We start from the raw sequence: 21263 nt of genomic DNA on the forward strand, positions 1-21263 counted from the left end.
GCAAAGCAGCAGTCATTGGGATAGCTGGAATTCTTCTAATTGTGTACAGACAGACAACTGAATAATGTGTTGAGCAACAGGAAATTGGAGCCTACCAAAGGGCCAAAGAGCTAGCAAACACAAAAGCATAACTTTTAGACACGCTTCCAATTAAGGCCCGCCGTAAATGCCAATATTTATTCTCCATACAATACCGACTTGTGCCGTCATGAATCAGAACGCTATTGCCCAGACAAGAGGCCACCTCCAACTCCCCCCCACACCTTTTTTTTTTTCTTTTTTTCCTAGGGGATCATTCAACATGGGCGTACTGCACAGCTTCAGTCAGCACTTGCCTTTACTCCATTGTTGGTTGTGCAAGCAACCTACTCAGCAGAAGAGACTGCGCTGGGCACCATAAACTCAGCTGCTTGCAAGAACACAATCAAGGAACGCCTGATTAAAAGAAATCTGCATCTGCTTTTCCATCCTAAACAGAGTCACTTATTAAGAACAATCCAGAATAACAACTCATTAGTTAATTATAGCAACAGCTCTGTATTTCAGACCAGCTGGCAAGGAAAGCTTTTTATCTAGGGCTCCTCTTTAGCTCCCCATCACCACAGTATTCAAGTGATCAGAAGAAGCAGCAGCCTCAAGCACCCAAAAGCTCAGGAAGTCTGACATCCTTCAAATTTAAAGCTATACAGCAGTATGGCACAAGAAGATCACTAGGTTGGTTTTACTGTATTTTTAAAAATATGATATCTAAGTTATTCTCGACTTCCTGCAGCACAGAAATAGAAGACCTCATTTCAGACTGCTTCCAGGACCCCTTGGCACACATTCAAATTAAAAACTGAAATTTAAATGAATTAAAAGCCCAAATTCGTTTTGACAGGACAGATATTTCATACACTGGGAGTCCTCAGCCAAAAACACTCGTGCAAACTAATGGACCGGAGGGAATCCTGAACTGCCGCGGTGGAATATATTGGCATAGGTGATACATGAACAGAGCCCTGGACTCCTGAATTTTGTTTTTGGGTGTCTTGGGCCGGGAGAAGGCAAAGGTTGCCAGGCTAGACCTGCGCGCCGTGGGATGTTCTGTAACTGCCCTGTGCAGCCGAGGAGGCCCTTTATCAGCCACTTCCTCCGCCGGAGCGCCTGGTTGCAGGGCTGCTGATGGCCATAAAAGGAGAAGTAATACAGCGCGCACGCTGCGCTGACATCACCTCCCCGGCGAAGAGGAAGCCTAGCTGAAAGGCAAAGGCTTGGCTTGCGCTCCCCTGCCTAGAGCTGACTCATGAGGGCTGCGAGCTTAGCCATGGCAGGGCAGGGCGGCACCACCCACCCACCGCCTAACCGCCGCAGCGGCCGGGCCCTCTGGCTTTCCGTTAGGGCAGCGCGCCCCTCACGGCCGCCTCAGGGCCGCCTCAGGGCCGCCTGCTGCCCGCCTCCGAGCTGACCTGAAGCGAGGAGGAGTCGAAATGTGTGCTCCAGCCGTGCTGTAGCTTCGGTTCTTTCGCTTCTCGCCCTCCTCAAGCTGCTCTTCTGCCCTCGGTGTTGTCTAACAGCCGGCGGCCTTCCCTCAGGGCTCTGAGGCGCGAGCAGCCCCAGGCACCTGACAGCGCTGCGCCACCCGGACCAAGCCCGCTGGCGTAAAATCAAGTAGATTGACAGCGGTGCCTTAACCTACATGCCGGGCTGAGCTCCTGACGCTGCTCTGAGTGTCAAAAACGCTCCTGGGAAACACCAGGACAGAGCCCGAGAGCTTGTTTGTGTGCTGTCGTTTAAGGAATGCATCAGAGAAGAGTTTCAAAATGCTAATAACCTGTCATTAGGTACAAGGGGAAAAAAAATCAAATGAAGGATAAGCATAGCGTGTGCAAGACAGCTCTCACAGAGCAGAAGAACTTCTAGATATTAAAAAGTCACTTGGTTTGGCAGGACCACTGCGGTGCCAAAATTCAGCTTTGCCGTATGTGAATTTTGAGGACAAGCACGAGGGAAAAAAAAAAAGTTTCATTTCCAAAAATGAAACACATCCTACTGGGTCAAATGCAAATATTTATTTCCCCAAGCCATTTCTGGACTAAAGCCCATACCCCTTTCTGTAGCATTCCACAACTGAATCTGGAGATAGGAAAACAGGAAAACAAGTTAGGCTGTAATTTTCGGTTACACAAATGTTTATGAAGTTCTGACAGGAAAGAAAAACTGGTATACGGCCTGCAAAAGCTCAGGCTGCTCGTGATACTGAAACAGCGTACGGCAGGGAAACCGACAGAAAGGGCTGAACTATTACATAAGTGACTGCCAGAAGGCTCCTGCTCTGGTTTACAGGAATGAAGCAAAAAGGGTGTGGTAACTACTAAAAAACAAGCGGGCAATGGACTCTTTTAGCTCCTTGTTCTATTGAAAACCACATTTCAAGACAGATTTTTTCTGGAGTTGCATTTAGAAATCTCAAATGATTCAAAGCATGTAAAACATCTCAAGAAAATCAGAAACTACACGCCTTTTCTTGCAATTTGCACACAAACACCACCAGATGAACATCCTCCATAATTAGTATCCAAATTTAACGCTGCCCTTTGCATCAGAAATTTGGACAAATCTTGGTAAAAAAACAACCTAGTGAAACCACATGCTATTTTCCTTATGTTTTAGTGGAAACAGAATTTGACCTTTATGTGCAACTTGAAAGAGACACATCCATGCCCCTACCTAATCTGAACAGCTCTGTCAATCAGATATCCCTCAATTGGTGAGCATGCACAGAATATTGTACAGAAAATAAAGACACATTTGGGGACAGCATAAAACACAGTGCAGTAGAGCAGACAAGTGCTAAGAAGCAACCTGAGAAAGCAGAACTGAGACCCAGAAGTTAGAACAGAAGTGTTCTACTAGCTTGGAAACTTAAGAAACGTGTAAATGGCTGAGAATTACAAATACTTGAAGGTCATGTTCTACAGGAGCAGATCTAAAGGATGGTTTCTTGTGAAAGTGACAACTGGGTCTGAGGTGCATCTGAAGACCTACAAAAGCAAGCAGTTGGTCTTAAAATAGCTAGCACTGTTTCCTCCCTGAATATAACAAGGCCAGTGAAGATCATGAAGGTGCTATACTTCAGGTTTTTTTACTTTTAAACACCAAACCCATAGACTGCTTAAATTCCAAGTGAATACCAGCAAGTTGCTGGCCACATAGGATCCTTTGCAGACTAATCCATCACAGTTGAGGAGGATTTAATCACTGCACAATGATTTTAAGAGTTTTATTCAGTGAACCATTAGGAGCTCTATACTGACGTGGAAAAACTGGATGAGAAGTAAGATAGAGTGAATTTGCTACCAATGTGCAGTCTGTTTTCTCTCCTACCTGTTAGTTGAGCAAGTTGAATAGAAGCTTAAAAAACGGGCAGAGTGCACATACAAGGGAAGAGCTCTGAAGAAAGCATTCCAGGAACAACCATACTAATCCAAGCTATTACAAAGAAGTTTCAGGCACTGACAGCAAAATGGCCATCATGCTCCAGAAACCAATGAAACTTCTAGCTTATTTCTAGCCTCGGTATTTGACATTAAAAATTCCTTATGCGTGCTCTGAACAGACAAACAGGTGCTATTTGATAGCTTTAAAATGTTTTTCTTAATAGATCCTCTGGAGAACGCAAATTGAGGTAAAGAATTTACCCCTTCAATGTACATCTGCTGCTTTAGATTAATGATTTGTCTGCTCAAGACACCACTCCACTTACAGGCACTATGCTTCTTCAGTCATCAGTGCCAGAAAAGTAATTCTTCTGAAAGCAGTCAGACCTGAGGCTTCTGGCATCCAAGTTACCCAGGGAACAAAAACATTAAGACAATTATTTTTTTCTCTGAAAACAAAAATGTTTTTATTTTCTTCAGAATTCTGCTCTTGAAACACAAGAAGCATCTCCAAGTACCATTCAGCAAAATAATGTTTTTACCTCATTTCTGAATCTTAATGTCTTTGGTTGGAGAAAGAAGGAAAAAAGAATCAAAAAAATTACTTTTAACATATTCTCCATTATCTTATTGCTTCAAGAAAATGCTTCTGGTGAAGTTTAACAAAAACAATCTAACCCTCTTGGGATTTATGGATGCCACATGACACTTTTGCAAGTGGAGTAACTGTGGTAAACACAGAAAGAGGACCAAACTTTGTGCATCAGCAGAGATGCCTGAAAAGGGTTAAATAGTTTCTGGATTAGCAGAATTTGGAATAAAATGCTCATCTTCCTCTCCCTTCCCAATTCCTTTCCTGAAGGACCTCCCTTTGAACAGCCTGCTTATTAGAATACCATAAATTGACTGGGGGAAAAAATGTAAAAAAAAATGTAAAACAGTCCATATCAATTAACGTGAAAAGCTTTTCCAGTCTGTCAGCTTAAGACATAACTGTACCCCATGCTGGAAGATGACAGTCTCTAGCTTGCTATCCTCCTTCAGACCATGAAGGACTCCTTGTCTTTGGGGCTCTGAAAGTATCCTAGGGAAGGCATCCTAATCCTAAATGCCTCCGGCTCGTGTGGAGCACTGGACCCTTTCATCTTCTATTCTCTGTACAGATTCCTGCCATACCACTGGCTGCTGCATCGAGCCTCCCCCACTGCTAAGCAGAACTGAGAAAGTGGAATAGGAATGTTGCTTTCCATTGCCCTAGAGGCTAGCCAGGGCCGGAGACATTGCAACAACCTACTCACCTTTGCTTGCAGTAGCATACACCAGAATGCTGCTGTTTTCCTTTGAAATAAGGCAGCAAATAACCCTACAGTGATCTCTAGGCATTTTTGCTATCAAACACGTACATATGAACCAACACACACACAAAATTCTACCAAACTTTACTAATTGGTCAAAGTGGGAATGATTTTCATGTCCAACAAGCATTCCAACTAGACAGCAACAAGGTATCTCAAGCCAGGCAGAGAAGAGCTGAGACAAACCTCTAGATTGTCAGGACTGTTGAGAATATCGTGTACCTAGAACTGTTCTGGAAAAGGTGAACACTCCAGAAGAGCTCATAGCAACTTTCCAGTGCTAGGAAAACAGTGGCAGGGCTGCCGGTCTTCAACATTGTACAACAAAAAATTTGAGACTGGGATTTCTGAGCTTTAGACAGCGCTCAAGGGGTGGTCTGATGGAGAAACCTCTTTTGAAAAGGAAAGGAATTATCCATGTAGACCAACCACTAGCTCTGAACCATTATCAGATAAGTAAATGTCATCTGTCCCTTCTTGCAGAATTGTGGCTGTCCAGATATCCATTGCCACATCCTGATGACATCTGGTAGGGATAAAGGACAAGATGCATAACCAAATGGTTCAGCAGTTGACCGTGGAAGGAGAAAGACTTCTCTGGTCTCTTACAACAATGCCACAGAGCTCATTTCTTATGCTATGTAGAAAAGATCTTTTTAGGGAACGATAAATTTGGTAGGGTTTAGTCAATACCTCGTTTAAGGAAAATATATGTTGGTACTTCAGCTGACAAGGAGCAGGCAAGAGAGAAGGAAGTAATAAAGGAAGTAAAACACTGATAAGGGGTTCATGGACAATCGTGCTGCTCAGTCTTTGAAGGAAGTGAGGGCATACATAGATCCAGGTTCAAGGATCCCCACACACACTCTGGATAGAGCATTCCTTTCGGAGAAACACTTAAGTAGTATAGGAGTATAGGAGTATTTTCTCAAAAGCTGTCATATCTTCCACAAATTGCCATCGGTACCCTGCCACCAGTCCAATTGCAGCGTCTCAGTATGGTTCTCCCCTCCACACCCAAGGCTTTTACCAACACAGCTTGACTTATCCATCACGTTAGCTCTCCTGTGTGCTCTGATCCACGTGGCACCGCACCTCAGCAGCCTTCTTCAGCATTGCTCACATGGTAAATTTGTTTAAAGCCACAACTCAGGCAAGTGGAAGAAGTTTTTCTCGCTCCCTTTCCACTCTGGGCAATCACGTTGTTATAATTTTCCTATGCTTGGAAGTGCAAGTGGTAGTGAGGGCAGGGAAAACGCAGAACCCTTTAGAACTGAGACTAATTAGAATTGTTAAATTATGTTTATTGTATCCGGCCTTTGTTCAGCACCTGAGACTAAGGACAAGACCTAGAGACACACACCTTAATCATCATTGCTATCTATCAGAAAATAAAGGAGCACCTAATTTATACAAACCATGCCAAATCAAACTGTCCTTTAAACGGTACAAAGCACGCCTCTGCATATAACCTAGCTAAGGACAGGAAGAAAAGCACAGAATACCTCCACATCTGAACGCTTTCCAAGCAACCCAAACACGAGCACCTTCTCTGTGAAAGACCTCACAGAAGGAGGGATATGCACAGGACCTTCAGAACTCCATTTTTAAGTTCTCAAATGACAAATGAGAAGCGGATATATATGACTCTTTACTCCCCTGTGGTATACACAGCGGGGTGGTGGGGAGACAGGTCAATCTGCTTACTTTTATTCTATGAGACAACAATGGATGTATTTAATTTTGCCTGATAGAAAGTTTTACTTTTAACAGAACAAGAAAGTAACCAAACAAGGCATTGTCGGTAAAAGCTTGTGACAAGCTTTCAAAAGCTTGTCACATTTCAAAATGCAGGGCATACTAAGCTTGTTTCTTCCAACCAAGCTGTATGACTGGGTTTTAATAATTTTATTAAACAACTCCATCAACCAATATACATACTCGCCCATCTACAGTTATGATTCTGTGAGATCATCACTAACAGAGGGAAAATTTACTACTTTACTTCTCCTTGCCTACTTCTCTGAACCACAAACATTCACACCATTGTCCTTGATCTCCAGTTTAGCTCTTGCTAAAGAGTATCAGACCCTTCTGATGTTCTGAAGCAAGGTTCTTCAATCCACTGGAACAAGAGAAAGCTAATCACCTGAGCATAAGAGCCAGAACCAAGTAGGTGTCGGGCGCCTGTGAACAAGGAAGTAGCAATGCCTTTTGACAGCAGTGATCTGTTGTTCTCCTACAGTGTTTTGACTGCAACCTTGATTTGTTATTTCAACAAAAAAAGCCATTACCTCAGTCAGCACTCACCTTGCATCATACTCCTGTAGGCTGTGTCTGTGATGGCATAGATATGAGGGGGCATCTCATGTCTCTTTTTGCCTTTGTACATCTCCACTATTTCTTCGGAGTATATGGGCAGGTTCTTGTAAGGATTGATTACCACGCAGAACAGGCCTGAGTAGGTCTGGGAAGAAAATGCCCCAAAAATAAAAACAGGAGTTAAAATCGTGTACGCTCATGCCTTTTAACAGTGCATTACTTCCAAAAAAAGAGGTCATTTTTTTCCGTGCTTCTAAGCAATGTTAGAATCTCAGCAACACCTGAAGTTGTATCGACTTGGATGGGACTCAACCTTTCCCCAGTATGCAAAAAAAGCATCGACTGACACATTAGTCACACTGATAATCAAACTAGCCAACTCCCTAGCTAATTAACAGTACACTAGGAGTGGCTTTTCTTCGTCTCAACATTTTGTTATTTAAGTGTCTATTTCATTATACATGATAGGTGCTCAGCTCCTAGAAACATGCATTTTATTATGTCTTGCCTAATGTTTGTCCTTCTGCTGAATAAATACATCCAGTAATTGATCAGTTACAATGCAATAAAACTTCACATGACAACAAATCAGTTTTCTTACGTCCAGAAATGCTACAGATGATGCAGAGACACAGCAAGATATTACAATAAACACAATGCAGAGACGCGTATTCCCTTTCACATATGGCACTCGTTAGCAGGATGTACAAGATCTCCTTGCCCATGCTCAACAGTTTTCATGTTATTTCATAGCTACTAAACAGGGGAAAGAACAGACAACACAACCCCAAACACTTCCCGATGGATGAATGTTACTGGTGGCATCAAACTACTTTGTGATGTCTTAAGGTATTCCTTGAACAGGTGTACGGCTTGCTTATTTTCATTTATCTCCCTGCTCACTTACACTCAGTAAGTAGGCAGTCACTGCTCTAGCTGGGAAAGAGGGTCTCCTTTCTAGAGGGCAGAGTTTTACATAGGTTTATTTGAAGAGAAGTTGTTCCTCCCTCCTACCCTCTTAATAAAAGCACCATTCCAATGTAAAGAATCAAGCCAAAATAATTTCTAGAGAAAAAGAAGACCAGTGTATTCCTTGGAGCTGTTCAAGATCACTGGGCTAGGCTAAATTCAGTGTTGACTCTGCTGTGAGTAGGAATATTTCCTAGATTCCTAGAAGTTCTAAGAATAGCATTCCAAGCCTTGCTCTTGGGGTTTAGAGCTCCCTGATAATTTTAGAGGCAGCTGTTTGAAACATCTGGATATAAGAAGCTTTCTACAGCAACTTGCAATGCTACCAGAAGAGTACATTTGGCACTTTCTGTTGCTACCATCTCTTCTGTTGTTTGCTCAATGAAGAGTGCTCCGATGTGGGTAAAGAGTTCTCCACAACGAGCACAGAAAGCACTTAATCAGATTTAGCCTCTTTAGCTAGATAAAGGTAAGGACCAGACAATTGTGATGAGAAGGGTGAAAATAGCATCTACTACACAGTCTCTTATCTGAAATTTCTAGGTGCTGGTTTAACCTCAGGTAATTAGCCCACTCTTCTCACACAGCTGATTCAGAATGAAAAAATGATTCACAAAAAAAAAAATCGGATACAACTTTCATCCTACTTAAGGGGCTGTCTTTTTTTTTTAATTTATAAATTTACTTTTTTTTTTTTAAAAAAGAATTAAGGAATGTTTAAACAACTTAGAGAAAAGCATTTCTTTCTAAAACGGGAAGCTATTAAAGCTGGATGAAACCCTTTCACATAGGACTACAATTCCAGGAAGCTAAACTTCAGTTCCATTCTAGTCGGGTTAGGTTTGAGATAGCGCTGGGAAGGAACTGCTTAAGAAGTTTGCAGAAACAACCTTGGCAACACTAGTTCCTTTAACCTCAGCCTCAGTTCTTCATCATAGACAGCACTTGCATAGTACAAAATAGCAGCTGAAAGTCTGGGTCTTTCTTTCCTGGTCTTTGACTACACTACTGGGAGACAGGGCATGAAGAACAAGAGGTAGAAAGCAGCCTACTCTGGAGTGCCACATTCACAGTTCATACAATATACCTTTTCCTTATTTTAGGATGGGACTAGCTGACACTGATAAACCTACAGGTTCTCTTCTAACACTTCATTTGACTCCACGGGAGACCAGATGTGAAAGCAGAAGAAAAGCAGTAGCAAGCGCTGCGGTAATATCCCACATGGAAGTTAAAGCCTTCTCATCTGTATTTGTACGATTTTTTTTGGCAACGCTTGCTGACAAAGGAGAATTGTCACTTTTCAAATACAAATGGTGTAAGGGTCTGGAAGCTGGACTGAAGCAGTCTGCTGGAATAAAGCAACAGTTTAGAAAAAGGAAGGCATTAATTTTGTCAGACTGATGAAGCAGGTTTGGAGGAAAACTCCATCACCTCCTGCCAGCTTCCACTTGCCAGGAGAAACACCTGAGGGAAGTTTCCTTGCAGTGCAATGATCACATCCAGACAGATGCAGGAGGATATTTTTGTCCAATAAAGGGAGGCAACTAATGAGTGCAGGGATAGGCAAACGAGTGAGGCCACCGTGTCCTGTGTCAAGACTGCTGGTCAAGCACACCAATGTATAGGAAGCAAATGAATTACGTTGAGCAGAAGCTGTCGGTCCTACCACGGAGAAGACAAGAATCATCTTCATCTTATTAAAGCACAAGTAACGGCTTTTGTGCCTAAATTCCTGAATTGAACCCAACACTCCAGTTGAAAGGCTAATCTATTATAAGCGCAGCTGGCTTGGAGATGTGTATTTGTTTCAGACATTACTGGCTCAAAATAGAACTCTGGCATTAACTTAAAACTACTATTTCAAATGACACACTGCAAGGCCAAGCGGGAACTACTTTTATTTTAACAGCTAAAGTAGCTCTGAAGAGCTGAGAGGACCTACTTCAGCATGGAACAAAGCTGACAGCATGAGAAAGGAGGTCTTCTAGCATCTGTTAACTTCAGTGACATAAGTGAAAGACTTGAGGTTGAGTTTCACACTGAATACCAATAAGGCAGGGGTGGTAGTTAACACAGAAGTTGAAAATTATCTGATAAAAGCACCTGGAACGCAAAAGGTTAATATGAAAGTCAGCCTATCAGCAAGTCATCTCAGCACGGAACCAATGAGCACAGGGAAGTTGCAATTTGGTGTCACTAAGTCAAGTTCGTAGCTCTTGAAATGCTTGACACTCCCTGCGCAAAATTTCTCTGCACCAGCCCCAAGATTTCCCCCTTCCTTTGGTAGGATGGGTAGATGGAAAAATTAAATTTGAGGAAAAAAAGCACACAAGCCTGCTGGCAAGGAAAGCAGAAAGGCCAAGAACAGAACAAAATTATGCTTATGATCTTTCCCTAGGCCTTTATGCTAGAGATACGTTGCATGTACTATTTTCAAGAGGATTAACGATCCACCAACAGCCACTCCAATGAAAGTATTTTAAGCCTCCACGTTAATCCCCCGACTTGCTGAGAACTGCTGACAGGTAAGATCAGTCCATTTCACAAGTGCACAGAAACACTGTTTTGGCAAGTCTAAGACTCTGTAATACAGCGTTACTATTATAACTTTACATGAGTGGAGGGTGTAGGTTTGGTTTTGTTATTTTTTAATACTTCGTAAAATCTAACGAGAAGAACTCACTTTAATGGAGTCACAGACCATTTCTGAAGTTTTAGAGGATATCTTGCAAGACATACGAAAGTCTATTGCATAGTGTGCAATAAACTTCAAGATGCTGTTGACTTATTTTCAACTTCTTACATAACCTAGCGATGTTTCCTGTTCTAAAAATGTTACACATATAATCTTGCACATCCTATTTCAACACAAGACCAAGATTCTTCCCTCTGACAACAGGTTTTGACCAATAGTCAAGAGTTATTCAGCTACACACAATAACTAACTGCATGTTAAGTCTCAAAATGTTGAGATCAGACCCTAACTAAATTTGTGTCAGCTTTACACCTTTCAGATGTTCTCTGATGATTTATGCAGCAGTTGTCTATACGTCCTCATGCACTCTAGAAGAGCAGTGCTCACAGCACTAGACAGAATTTCTTCTAGTTTGTGTCTGTGTTCCTTAACTTGGAAGGCAGCAGTTCAGAGGTTTCTACCTGAGGGTGAATTCTTGCTATGTGGTGTCACAGATATCAAGATGAAGAAGTAGGCATTCAAAAAAACACCCAAACATACAGAAAGAGAGCAGAGAATTTTTATTTATGGTGCCTTTTCCATATGGAGAAAGAGGCAGCCTTTGGGCTTCGGAATAACAAAATGAGGGGCAAAAACACCTAGACGTCCTTTCATCTAGGACCTAATTAATATACATATTTACATATCGAAATCTTTTATTTGATACATCTTATTTTAGTAGATTTTCTAATCTACTGTGAAAAACATTTCATAATGCCTTAAAATATTGAATATCCAGCATTTCTACATCCTTCTGGATTTTACTTCAGACAGATCTGTTTTAAGCAGTGGGTAGTTCAAAAACAAACCAAGAAACGCTGGTTCCTCTTTTAAATAGCCACTGCATCCAGACTTTGCATTACCATCCAGTTTATTACTCATTCTATGCCTGCAGAGTATTAATAAAGCAGAGGTTACCAGGACAGATGTCTGAAGCCACACAAAGAGGAAAATCAGAAGGGAACTGTAGAACCAGTCAAGGTTCCAAGTTCTTCTTCCCCAGATCTCCCTATTTATTGCTTGTGGTATGCAGCGAAGCAGTTCTTGCATGCTTTAGAGGTTATGGCCTTTGGGCCCACGCATGGTATCTTTGTCATTTCCATGGCAGTAAGAAAAAAAAAATCTCTGCTCTTCTCCATTTTGGGTGGAAAAAAACTAAAGGAAGAATTTCCCATCTGTAAGCTCACATAGGCACATATGTCCCTTCTCTAGTAGCACACTCTGAGATCCAGAATTTTTGTAAAAAAACAGCTTGGCATTAGCATTCTTTCCCACTGAAGCTCCAGACGTGGGAAAAAGCAACTCAGATGTTAGGTATATTAGGGCCATGTTTTTATTATTTGATTCGGTTCAGACTTCCTGTTTACCACTTTCCAACTGCTCTCACTTCTTGGTAAAAGAAAGTTAGATGGCATTCAAAACATTCTGCAAATGAAGACGTTAAAATGTTAAAGACAGATTTACCACAGCATTCCTTGAAAGCTCCAACATTAACTAGAGAGGGATTGGCATAGTTTAGTGAAAAAAATTTAAGTAGAGGGAAGAAGCTAAGTCACATGAGGATTGCGTAGAGGGAAAATGAAAGGTTAACACACACATACTTTAAAAGCAAATTGATTACAGTAAGTTCTCATCCTATGTAATCAAGAACTCTTACCCCCCATAGAGAAGATTACTTACATAGATCAGCCCAGAGTAGTATCTCTCCTTCAAGTTGTGGAGCACAGAAGCCTCGTTCAGGCAGGTCAGCTCTGCCATATCTTCCACTTTGGAGAATTTGGGAGGGTTCATCTTCTGGATGTCATCCTTGTTCACCTTCACTTTCTTCCCATTCTCTGCCAACTCCACGATGGCCTCATCTCCTACTTCTTCCTTCAGGCTAGCTGCCTCAAAGCCATTTTTCTCGGAAGGAACCCATACCAGCTTCTTAGCTGCCCAGTCAGCCTGAGTCAGGGGGTTGTTAATGATGTTTTTGTCCACATAAAGGTACTTATCTGCATCTCTTTGCGCCATTGTGTTTTAGAATCGGGGACCTGCAACAGGAGAAGAAAAAAAAAAAGAAAAATGTTTTTAAAGCTTCAAGTTGCCTTGCAAATTCCTTGCAGACAGGCACATGCCAAGTACTCGGAGACCCTGGCTGTCAGAGCATGCCTCCCACTCCTTGAGTTTCACGTTAGTAAGCGCGCTGGTGAGTTGTCAAACTTCCAATAAGGTCAAGGTTTTGCCTGCCAAGAGGATGTGAAAAAAAAACAAACTAGCAAGCAGTTAAAGAAAAAAAAACAAAAAACAAAACAACAAAACACTGACCGTTAAGCATTTGGAAGCTGTTATTTGGCAGAAGAAAGCAAGCACGTTAAATGGCGAGCAACAAACAACTCATGACATGTGCCAAGCACCAGATACTATGCCAGTAATGTTCAGGTAAGATTAGCCCCTCACTGTTCTCTACTTGGCGGAGCAGAAAAGTCACCATAGCAAGTGAAAACGATGATTAAACTTCTGATAAGCTGGTGAGTCAAAAATCACAGCTTCTTAGAAGGGCCATATTCCAGGCTACACAATGCAAGAGACACACATTCAACACACGTTCCTCTTGAAAGACACCATCAGTAATCCTTTTCACCACCAGCTTAGTAGCAACACCCAGCCCACCAGCTGGTATCTCTTTCCTGGTCAACGTTCAGTAGCAAGATAGCTCCAAGTCAGTAACAAAACAAAAACAACAAAACAACAGAACTGTGGCCAGGAAACTTTACAGCCAAAAATCCTCCACGAAGATCCTTCCATTTAGTAGTTACAAAGCTGTGGCTGGGTAGGAGAGAGAGCATCATCACCACGTGAAGAATATTTAAGCAGCATACTCAGAAAATGGCACCACAGGTTTATTGCCTCATCAAAACCAGAGCAAAACTGCCAGGGATTTTCCAGTTAATAAGACAACAGCTTTATTGGTGCCATTCAGGAACCCTTTCAATCAAGAGACAGAACTGCGTTGCGTCAAGGCTCATTAACCATGTAACAACAGCCTCTTTACAAGGTCCCACAAACATTACTTCTTGGATCCTTCCTCAGAAATGTACCATCATCCTTAATATGTTTTTCATAACGTGGGGAGAAGCTGGAGTTCTTAAGCAAAGAAAGAACAGGAAATTAAAATAGATTTGTGTCATAGAGGGCTGTCTGGAGCTACTGGGATAGCTTTTCTGCAGAACATACCCGTATTTACACACCAGCCTACAAATCAAACAGGTGAAGCCTGTCCATAGATAACTCCAGCAAAAAGATATCGAGGGCGAACAGAAATGGGTCAACTCCTGAAACACGCGTGAGAGCAACAAGCGATGTTGCGTCTCAGCATTCACAAGCAACAAAGCCAGAAAAACATCAGTTGTAAAAAAAAGACGGGCACAAAATGCCCACACCAGTCGTTTGTAAGCACGCAGGGAAATTCATTTTAGCAAACATATCGCGGTAGGTGGTATGCGACTTCGTGCCAGATGCCATGGACAGCTGTATATTTACAGTCAAAAGCTCTTCAGCAAACAAAGAAAAAAAAAATCACTCTATAAGTAATTACTTCCTTTAACTTGAGTTTAAAATCTTTGTCTTAAGCCTTACAGGAAATGCCAAACAGCTATCACATCTATCCCACACTTTACCTCATCCTTCTTTCCCCAGAGGGTCACTGACACTTCCAGCTCCATCACCACTGTGGCGATTCCCAGAGCCACCCCGCCTCCCTGCCCTTCCATGTTTTTATTGAAAAAAATCCAGATTTGGACTGGTACACAATGAAAAGACTTGCTGCAGGCAGAAGATGAGGCAATCAAGAGCCGATTGAAATGAAAAATCTGATTTGCCAAGAGAACCCCAAGACCAGACTACAAGAGCTAGCCTGACAAAGCCAGTAGGAAAGAGAGAAGGGTAAAAATTCAACGAGAGATGTCAAGGGTCCCCGAGAATGCAGAGCATCTTCTGCAGGTTGTGGCCAAAGGGTTAAAAGAGGGAAAAAAAAAAAAAAAAAAAAAAAGAGGAGGAGGAAAAAAAAGAAATAAGAATTCAATTGTGTTCAGAGTTGTATCAGGTTTGGCAAGGCAGCAGCTGTGCTCTACCCTCCATTACACAGTTTCCTGCCTATGCAACTCCCAAGAATCTAACCAGTTGCCTTTTTTGGCTATAATCAGGCAGGACACAGAGGCAGCATGCTTCAGCTCAATTCAGTTTCATCATTTCCTGAGGAATCCTAAGTAACCAGCCATCTGAAGTGTCCTGCGTTACACTCAAACGCAGCCCTCACCCCCTGGCTGCTACGAGTCCATGCAGCCAACAGACGTTGGAGGTTTGTTCTGGGATCAAGCTCTTTATGGATGTGAAATAAATTAAGACCACAAGAAATCTTTCAAGGGGTATCCCCAGCCAGTTCTAGAGCCTAAGACAAGAAATGAATGCTGGTAGCTACAGGGATCAGTCCAATCCCTTACAGGAGAACCCCTGAATTATCTCAAAACCAGCAAGAGAGCATTCCTCAGCCCCTAAGGGATCAGTCTGTAGCATCTACCCCTTTCTTCTTCCCAGGAGTAAACACAACAGCTATCCAAGCAAGAAGACAAACGCCCTAACAGAGCTGTTCAAAAATCTCCCCAAACACTGAGTTTCTTTTAGTGTCAGCGCTACTAAACAGCGAGGAGATTAAAAGAAGGCAGTGTGCGCCTCCAACCTTAAACAGACTTGAGAATTACCTTATGGCACGGCAGCAGAACCCAAATTTTATTCTCACCACCTCAGCTTGGTTTTCTGTGCTCCAGGACGGAAGAATCCTCAGGTAGCAGATGTAAGAAGCCGGAGGATCAGGCTGAGATAACCTGCTATTAGAGCTGGCCTCAAGGCTGACTTCTACCCCACGGGGCCTCTAAACTAGCAATCCCACAAACCAACCATTCATTTGCCTCGTCCACAAGATCAGCACCAACGGAGGGATCAGATTCAGCAAGTTCTGTCTCGTGGGCTCCAAAACTTCTCCTCCCAGCTTGGGCCACGTGTCACCCGGCTCTTCTGAGGACTCCGTAAGCGACAGTCGGCCCGATAACCACCTGCAGCTGACAACAACCCTCTTCTGAATGCAAGTTGTTCCCATTTCAGGAACAAATTAGGAAGCAATTTGTTTGCCTAGAGGTTGCATTTTGGGTGTAAATAATTGTGTGGGGCAAGGACATTTATCTTTACATGGCTATTGTGCAACCGTCAGGTGAGAGTAGCACTATCATTTTTAATGCAATACCAGTCTACAGGTAGCAGATAAAGAACACAGAAGGAAGACAGGCTCCCCTTGTTTTGAGTTCAAATGCCTCCTTCCTAGTATTGTTTCCAAAAATGAAGTACTAGAGTCACTTCCCTGTTAACCCAGTGTGCTCCCTAGCAGTCTGAAGAACGAGGTGGCCAAACAGTGCTGCTTTTCCCCATTTCAGGCACCCAAAGAGGCATTTATCTAGCTACAGAGTTGCCCCCAAAAAGCCATACAGCTAGATGGAGGAGAAGTGATCCATACAGTCATGAGTAAGAGGGGGCAAGGCATTATTTTCTAGTCCAACCTCTAAAAAACTGTGAGAAACCTCTGCACACGCACTTCCCTGCAGATTCTTTTGAGATGAATAAACTAAGTGGTGGCTTTATGTTGAGATGCGACGCATTCCCTTTGAACTAGGCAGAATTACCCCAAACCCTCATTTGAATTCATCAGACGGATAGAAGTTTGCTTTAGACTTCCCCACAATTTCATACCTTTAAGGCTCGAATTACGAGACACTTCACACGCTCCTCTCCCTACTTAACGCATCAACTGCTCCCCAAAAACCTAGAGGCACACCTTGTCCAGCTTGGAAAGCCCTAAAAGCTGCCTCTGTTAGAGGTCCCTTCCTTTGAGTGAGTGTTTTGCAACTGCTAAAAGCACCGAACGTTATCTGTTTGCAATTTAATTTTCCAGAACTATTTGTATTATCCCCCCCCCCTCCTTGTTTACTCTGTCAGCAGCCACAGAATTGTTGTTTCTGGGACTGAGCCACTGCTCAATAGGATGAGCTCGTGCGAGGCCAAACTAGCGAGGTAGGGGCTGAAGTGGATGCAGAATTCCTGGTAAGAAGAGCTTTCATGGCAATAATTACAGCATCACATTTACTAGCAGCATCAGGGCACTAGGCAAAGGACTTGAAGTTCCCCAAACTGCTGGGGAAGCTGAGATAGCTGTGCTGTTCTCTGTAGGCTTCAGACTTTTCTTCAGGTGAGGGTGATGAAAAGAACGAGCACTAAATAGCAAGGCAAACACATTCGGACTAATCCAAGTCAACTCCCTTTGTTTGCACAGCTCCCGTTCTGAAGCATTTCAAGAACAAAGTCCCCACGTTCTTCTCCACGCTGCCTGACCGGTCACTTCCACTTCAGGTACAACTAAACTTTGCTGGGTTGAAGAAGTTCGATTCTTTGTTAGCACACAGCGTTTTAAAATAACCCGACTTTGAGAAGAGGCTGGTGATTCAAACGAAGTTTGGTCAGGAACACTCATCCGCCAGGAATCCCTGTTAATGTGCAATGCGAACAGCTAATACTCGCGGTAGTTTTGCGAACTCGACTATTTCACTTTCCCCAGTCAGCTGAACACAGGAACAGTTGCATTAAATGCAACTAGAAAGTGCAGAGAGTAGACTTTCGTGGGCCAGGCTGACAACTGGGAGCCCAAACCAACAGCAATGAAAAAAAACAAATCCCACCCCGACTCGTTCCCCTGGATTCGCTAGGAAACTGCTCAGTTCTCGCCTGCTTAGGACACAGGAGACAGACGCTTCACAGCTCCTCTTGCCAAGACGTTGGAGGGAAAGAAAACTGTGAAGTTTGCTAGCACCAACCACTCGGCTTGGTAGGTAACACCTAGACAAAAACCTGAGTCTGAATCACTGCGGGTGAGAAACGAATCTCGGCGGGGAGGAGAGGAAGGGAAGGGGGCACTGAGGCTGTACCTGCTTGTTTTCCAGTCACACTGTGACACACCGGGACCCGATGCCTCTGCAAAACTCCTCAGGGACCACAAATTTCAGCTAACCCACTGGAGAATACATCAGGCAAGGTCACGAAGGCACAGTTAGCACTCCCTGGGATAGCCCCCCGAGCTCAGAGGCACTCGGCTGCGCTCACCCTTTTTGCACCGCGCTGACTCACTGCTCCTAGCTCAGCCGCGGTTGGGATTCATAATGGGTGCTATTAGGCTCACCGTAGCTCGCTGCTTTCCTCCCGAGTCACATTCTGACGCACAGAATACCTTGTTGAAAGACAAATTTCACAACGGCGATGCAGATTGCTGGCAATTACAGTTGCACATTCGGTCGGACCGTAGCGCTGCCCGGACTTGCCAGCTCCCCTGTTTATTCCTGTAAGCTGCACACAAGGCAGAGCACCCAAGCGCTTTCTCTCCGAGCGCAGGGCTCCAAGAATGCAGAAAGGAGGAATCCAAGCCTCTGAAGCAGAAGTGCTACCCGCGTTACGCAGGAGTGACCTACTGACCAGGCTGCACATAAGACAGGAGGGAATTGAAGGCGTTTCTTTCTTCCAGGCGGCCTGGAGGTGCCTGGCAGGTATCAGAACATGGAGCCCAGAATAAACATTTCTCAATTTCTGCACATCCAGTTCTTTCCATCAGCTGTCAAGCACCCCTCTCTGGTATGTATGAGGCAGCATTTGCACATTCTGCCGGAACAGCTGACACAGGAGGTTTTGCTCTGCGAAGCCGGGACTTTTCACGGCAAATTGCAGCCACCACAAAGCCACACAGAAGGAAGACCCGGTCTTTACGAGCCAGCTCAGTCGTTGCCTTTTCTCTCCACCGTTCAAGTGGAGAGAGCGAGATTAGATCCACATTGCAAACGGGAGCTACCGGTGAAGTGCAGGGAGATGTAACACAAATCAATGCTAATCTGAAAAGGCTGGGCTTGGGGACCAAACCCTGGAAATGGGACAGCAAAGCTTTCACCATGGACTATATAAACACAGAAAAGGTCTTGGGTAACTGCGCTGCATACTCTAAAGAAGCTTAATCACTGCAGGTTATGGGCAGATATGGCCAAGCAGAGCTCCCTAACTAAGTTAATGCTACCCCGTATTTTAATGGCACCTTCAGCGAGGCACAGCCACACTACAAGGTACGTGGCACCAAGAGAGTTAATCGGTTTTAGTTGTTTGAACACCCCAAACGCGGGTTTAGGGAGGGGGAGGGCAGCCTTCTGTTAAATTCAAGTCCAGTCTTTAGCATGACAAAGCTAGGCTGGCTGCCACCCAACCCCATTTCACTTTGAATAAATATTCGGAGTTTACAATCCTGCATAATACACTTTCTGCAACTGTTGTTTCTCATTAGCGTGTGTACAGTAAATGCCTTCTCAGCAGAGGAGAGAATTCCTCTTCCAGAGACAGCGTGCCCACAAGGAAAACATTCCAGGGGGAGAACACATTCTTCGTGACCACTCAGCAAAGTAATCCCACTTAAGGAGACAGCTGTAGCTGGGGAGACTGCAGCCCATCCCTGCTGTTCGGGCTGTTTTGCTGGCAGACCTGTTTTCGGGAGGCAGGATGGACTGCAAAAAGTTCTGAGCAGGCATGGAGAATTCCCCAGGGACCCTGCAGGAGAGAGGGGGGAGAACCTGGAAAGCTTCAGCCCGTCCTTGTTATCTCCAGGTCACTTTTCATCCCTTCTCTGATACTCTGGTTTAAGGCTGGAAAGATATCTGCCAGGAGCTCTCAGGGGCACAAGGCAGATCCGCCAATAGAGGGTCTGATATCAGACCCCTACCATCTCTGTCAACTCCAGCTTTCAGCACAAGAGGGAACAAGGAATAAAATAATTACATCTAGTTAAAAGACAGGGAAGAAAAATACAGTTTGGGTCCAGTCTTGTAGAGACAAATATCTAGCATGTGTATGGCTAATAAGATCCAGTTATCCTATCAAGTTATCCTCGGTATTCTTGCTTCTTTGAACTAAGAACTTGCTTTGGTCTCAGCATCACCAATAGGAATTTTCTTCCAGCTCATATCAGAAAGAAGCAGGAAATACTTCAAATACGCATGAAAACTGTTTCAAAAAGGGTTTCTTTCTGGAGAACCAACCTTCTCCACACACTAACAGCCCAACTTACTGTGCAAAACCACGCCTGTGTAGAGCAGAAGGCTGCATCTCCTACTTCCTCGTTTCAAAGTCTGCTCCAGCAGTAACAGCAGCTATGGAGGTGGGAGGAGAAACCCTGCCACAGGTAAGCCTTCCACCTCTGCAGGGTCAAAGTTTGACGTTCAGCTCTTGTCGCTGGCAGGGAGTCATTAACTGGACCCACTTCTGTGTACGAAGGTGATCTTGGAGGTGGGAGCAGGAACACAGTGACTCTTTCTGGACACGGCTGAGAACCGCCTCGCTGACCTTAACTATCAAGTGGATGGAAAGCTTTGAAACGCTGCAAATGCACCATTTCCCTGCTACAGCCAAGGTCTTGCAGAGCTTCGTGGCTCCCTCCTCAGCTTTCCATCATAACCAGTGTCCTGGAGAGAGCCCTGAGGCAGCGCAGTGCCCAAGGAGCCCTGAATGCCTCCGCCTCCTGCTCATTTTCTGGTTCACTTGCTCTGTCCCTGACCTGTGCTTTCTTCCCTAAGCGTCAAATGCATCAATCTTTAAAAAGGACCAGTGCTAAGTGCCTCTTATTTTAGAATTCACCCGACTGTGCTCTCCTCCTTGGATCTTCTGAAGCACTGATCTTTGTATTGAAGGGCAAGAAAGGACTTTCATCTTTCTACACGAAGTGAAAGCAAGGGCAGTGGAAGCAGGAACCTCATCTGAACTGTTACAATTATGGCTATAAGGAACAAAGTTTTCTCCCTTCTGGCATTACGGGAAAATAGTTTTTACAGGGAAAAAAATTATCTCATTCTCACTAGAGGCTGACATTCATTGACATTCCCAGTACGAGGAGGCACGTAGGGTTTAGAGGCTTCCACCACAGTTCTGCTTTCTGTTGTAACAGGATAAAAAACAAGATGAGGAAACACCAACCACAGAGTATCAGAACTGTTTCATGCACTTCCACCATCAGTAGCAACATTGTCCACGGCCAACCCACTCCATCCAGTGCTGCAGCAGCTCAGGTCCATGCACTCCATCCCCTTATCTACACAAGCAGGAGCTGAGCCATTACTGCAGTTGCACTTCCCCCCCCAAAAATAACTGGTATCACACCACAGGGTAACATTCATGGGTTAGATCTACATCAAGTTCCAAAAACTCAGATTACAGAACCCAAACCTAAAGGACTGAGCTCTATAAACAGTTCTTCCCATTAAGAAAAAGCTGAGTGCTTACCACATAAAAAAGACCAGCTCCCACTGCGCGGATGAAGATAAACTGATTATGCACATGCACAGCCAGCGTTATAGGGAC

General features: G+C 43.9%; 1 protein-coding gene across 3 annotated transcripts in view; it reads right to left on the bottom strand.

The window, feature by feature from the left end:
• MYH9 (myosin heavy chain 9) overlaps positions 1-21263 on the bottom strand; it is a gene marked incomplete at its 3' end in the record, with an annotated part of 68504 nt that overhangs the window by 41074 nt on the left and 6167 nt on the right. For all 3 annotated transcript variants that reach the window (XM_082763468.1, XM_082763469.1, XM_082763470.1), the window contains exons 2-3: positions 12483-12835; positions 7085-7241 (exon numbers count right to left, since the gene is read on the bottom strand). In XM_082763468.1, coding sequence (XP_082619594.1) covers positions 7085-7241; positions 12483-12815 — 490 coding nt within the window. In that variant the 5' untranslated portion in view covers positions 12816-12835. The remainder of the gene's footprint in view (positions 1-7084; positions 7242-12482; positions 12836-21263) is intronic.

Source organism: Aythya marila (genome assembly GCF_965140915.1).
Source record: "Aythya marila genome assembly, chromosome: 1".
NCBI lineage: Eukaryota > Metazoa > Chordata > Aves > Anseriformes > Anatidae > Aythya > Aythya marila.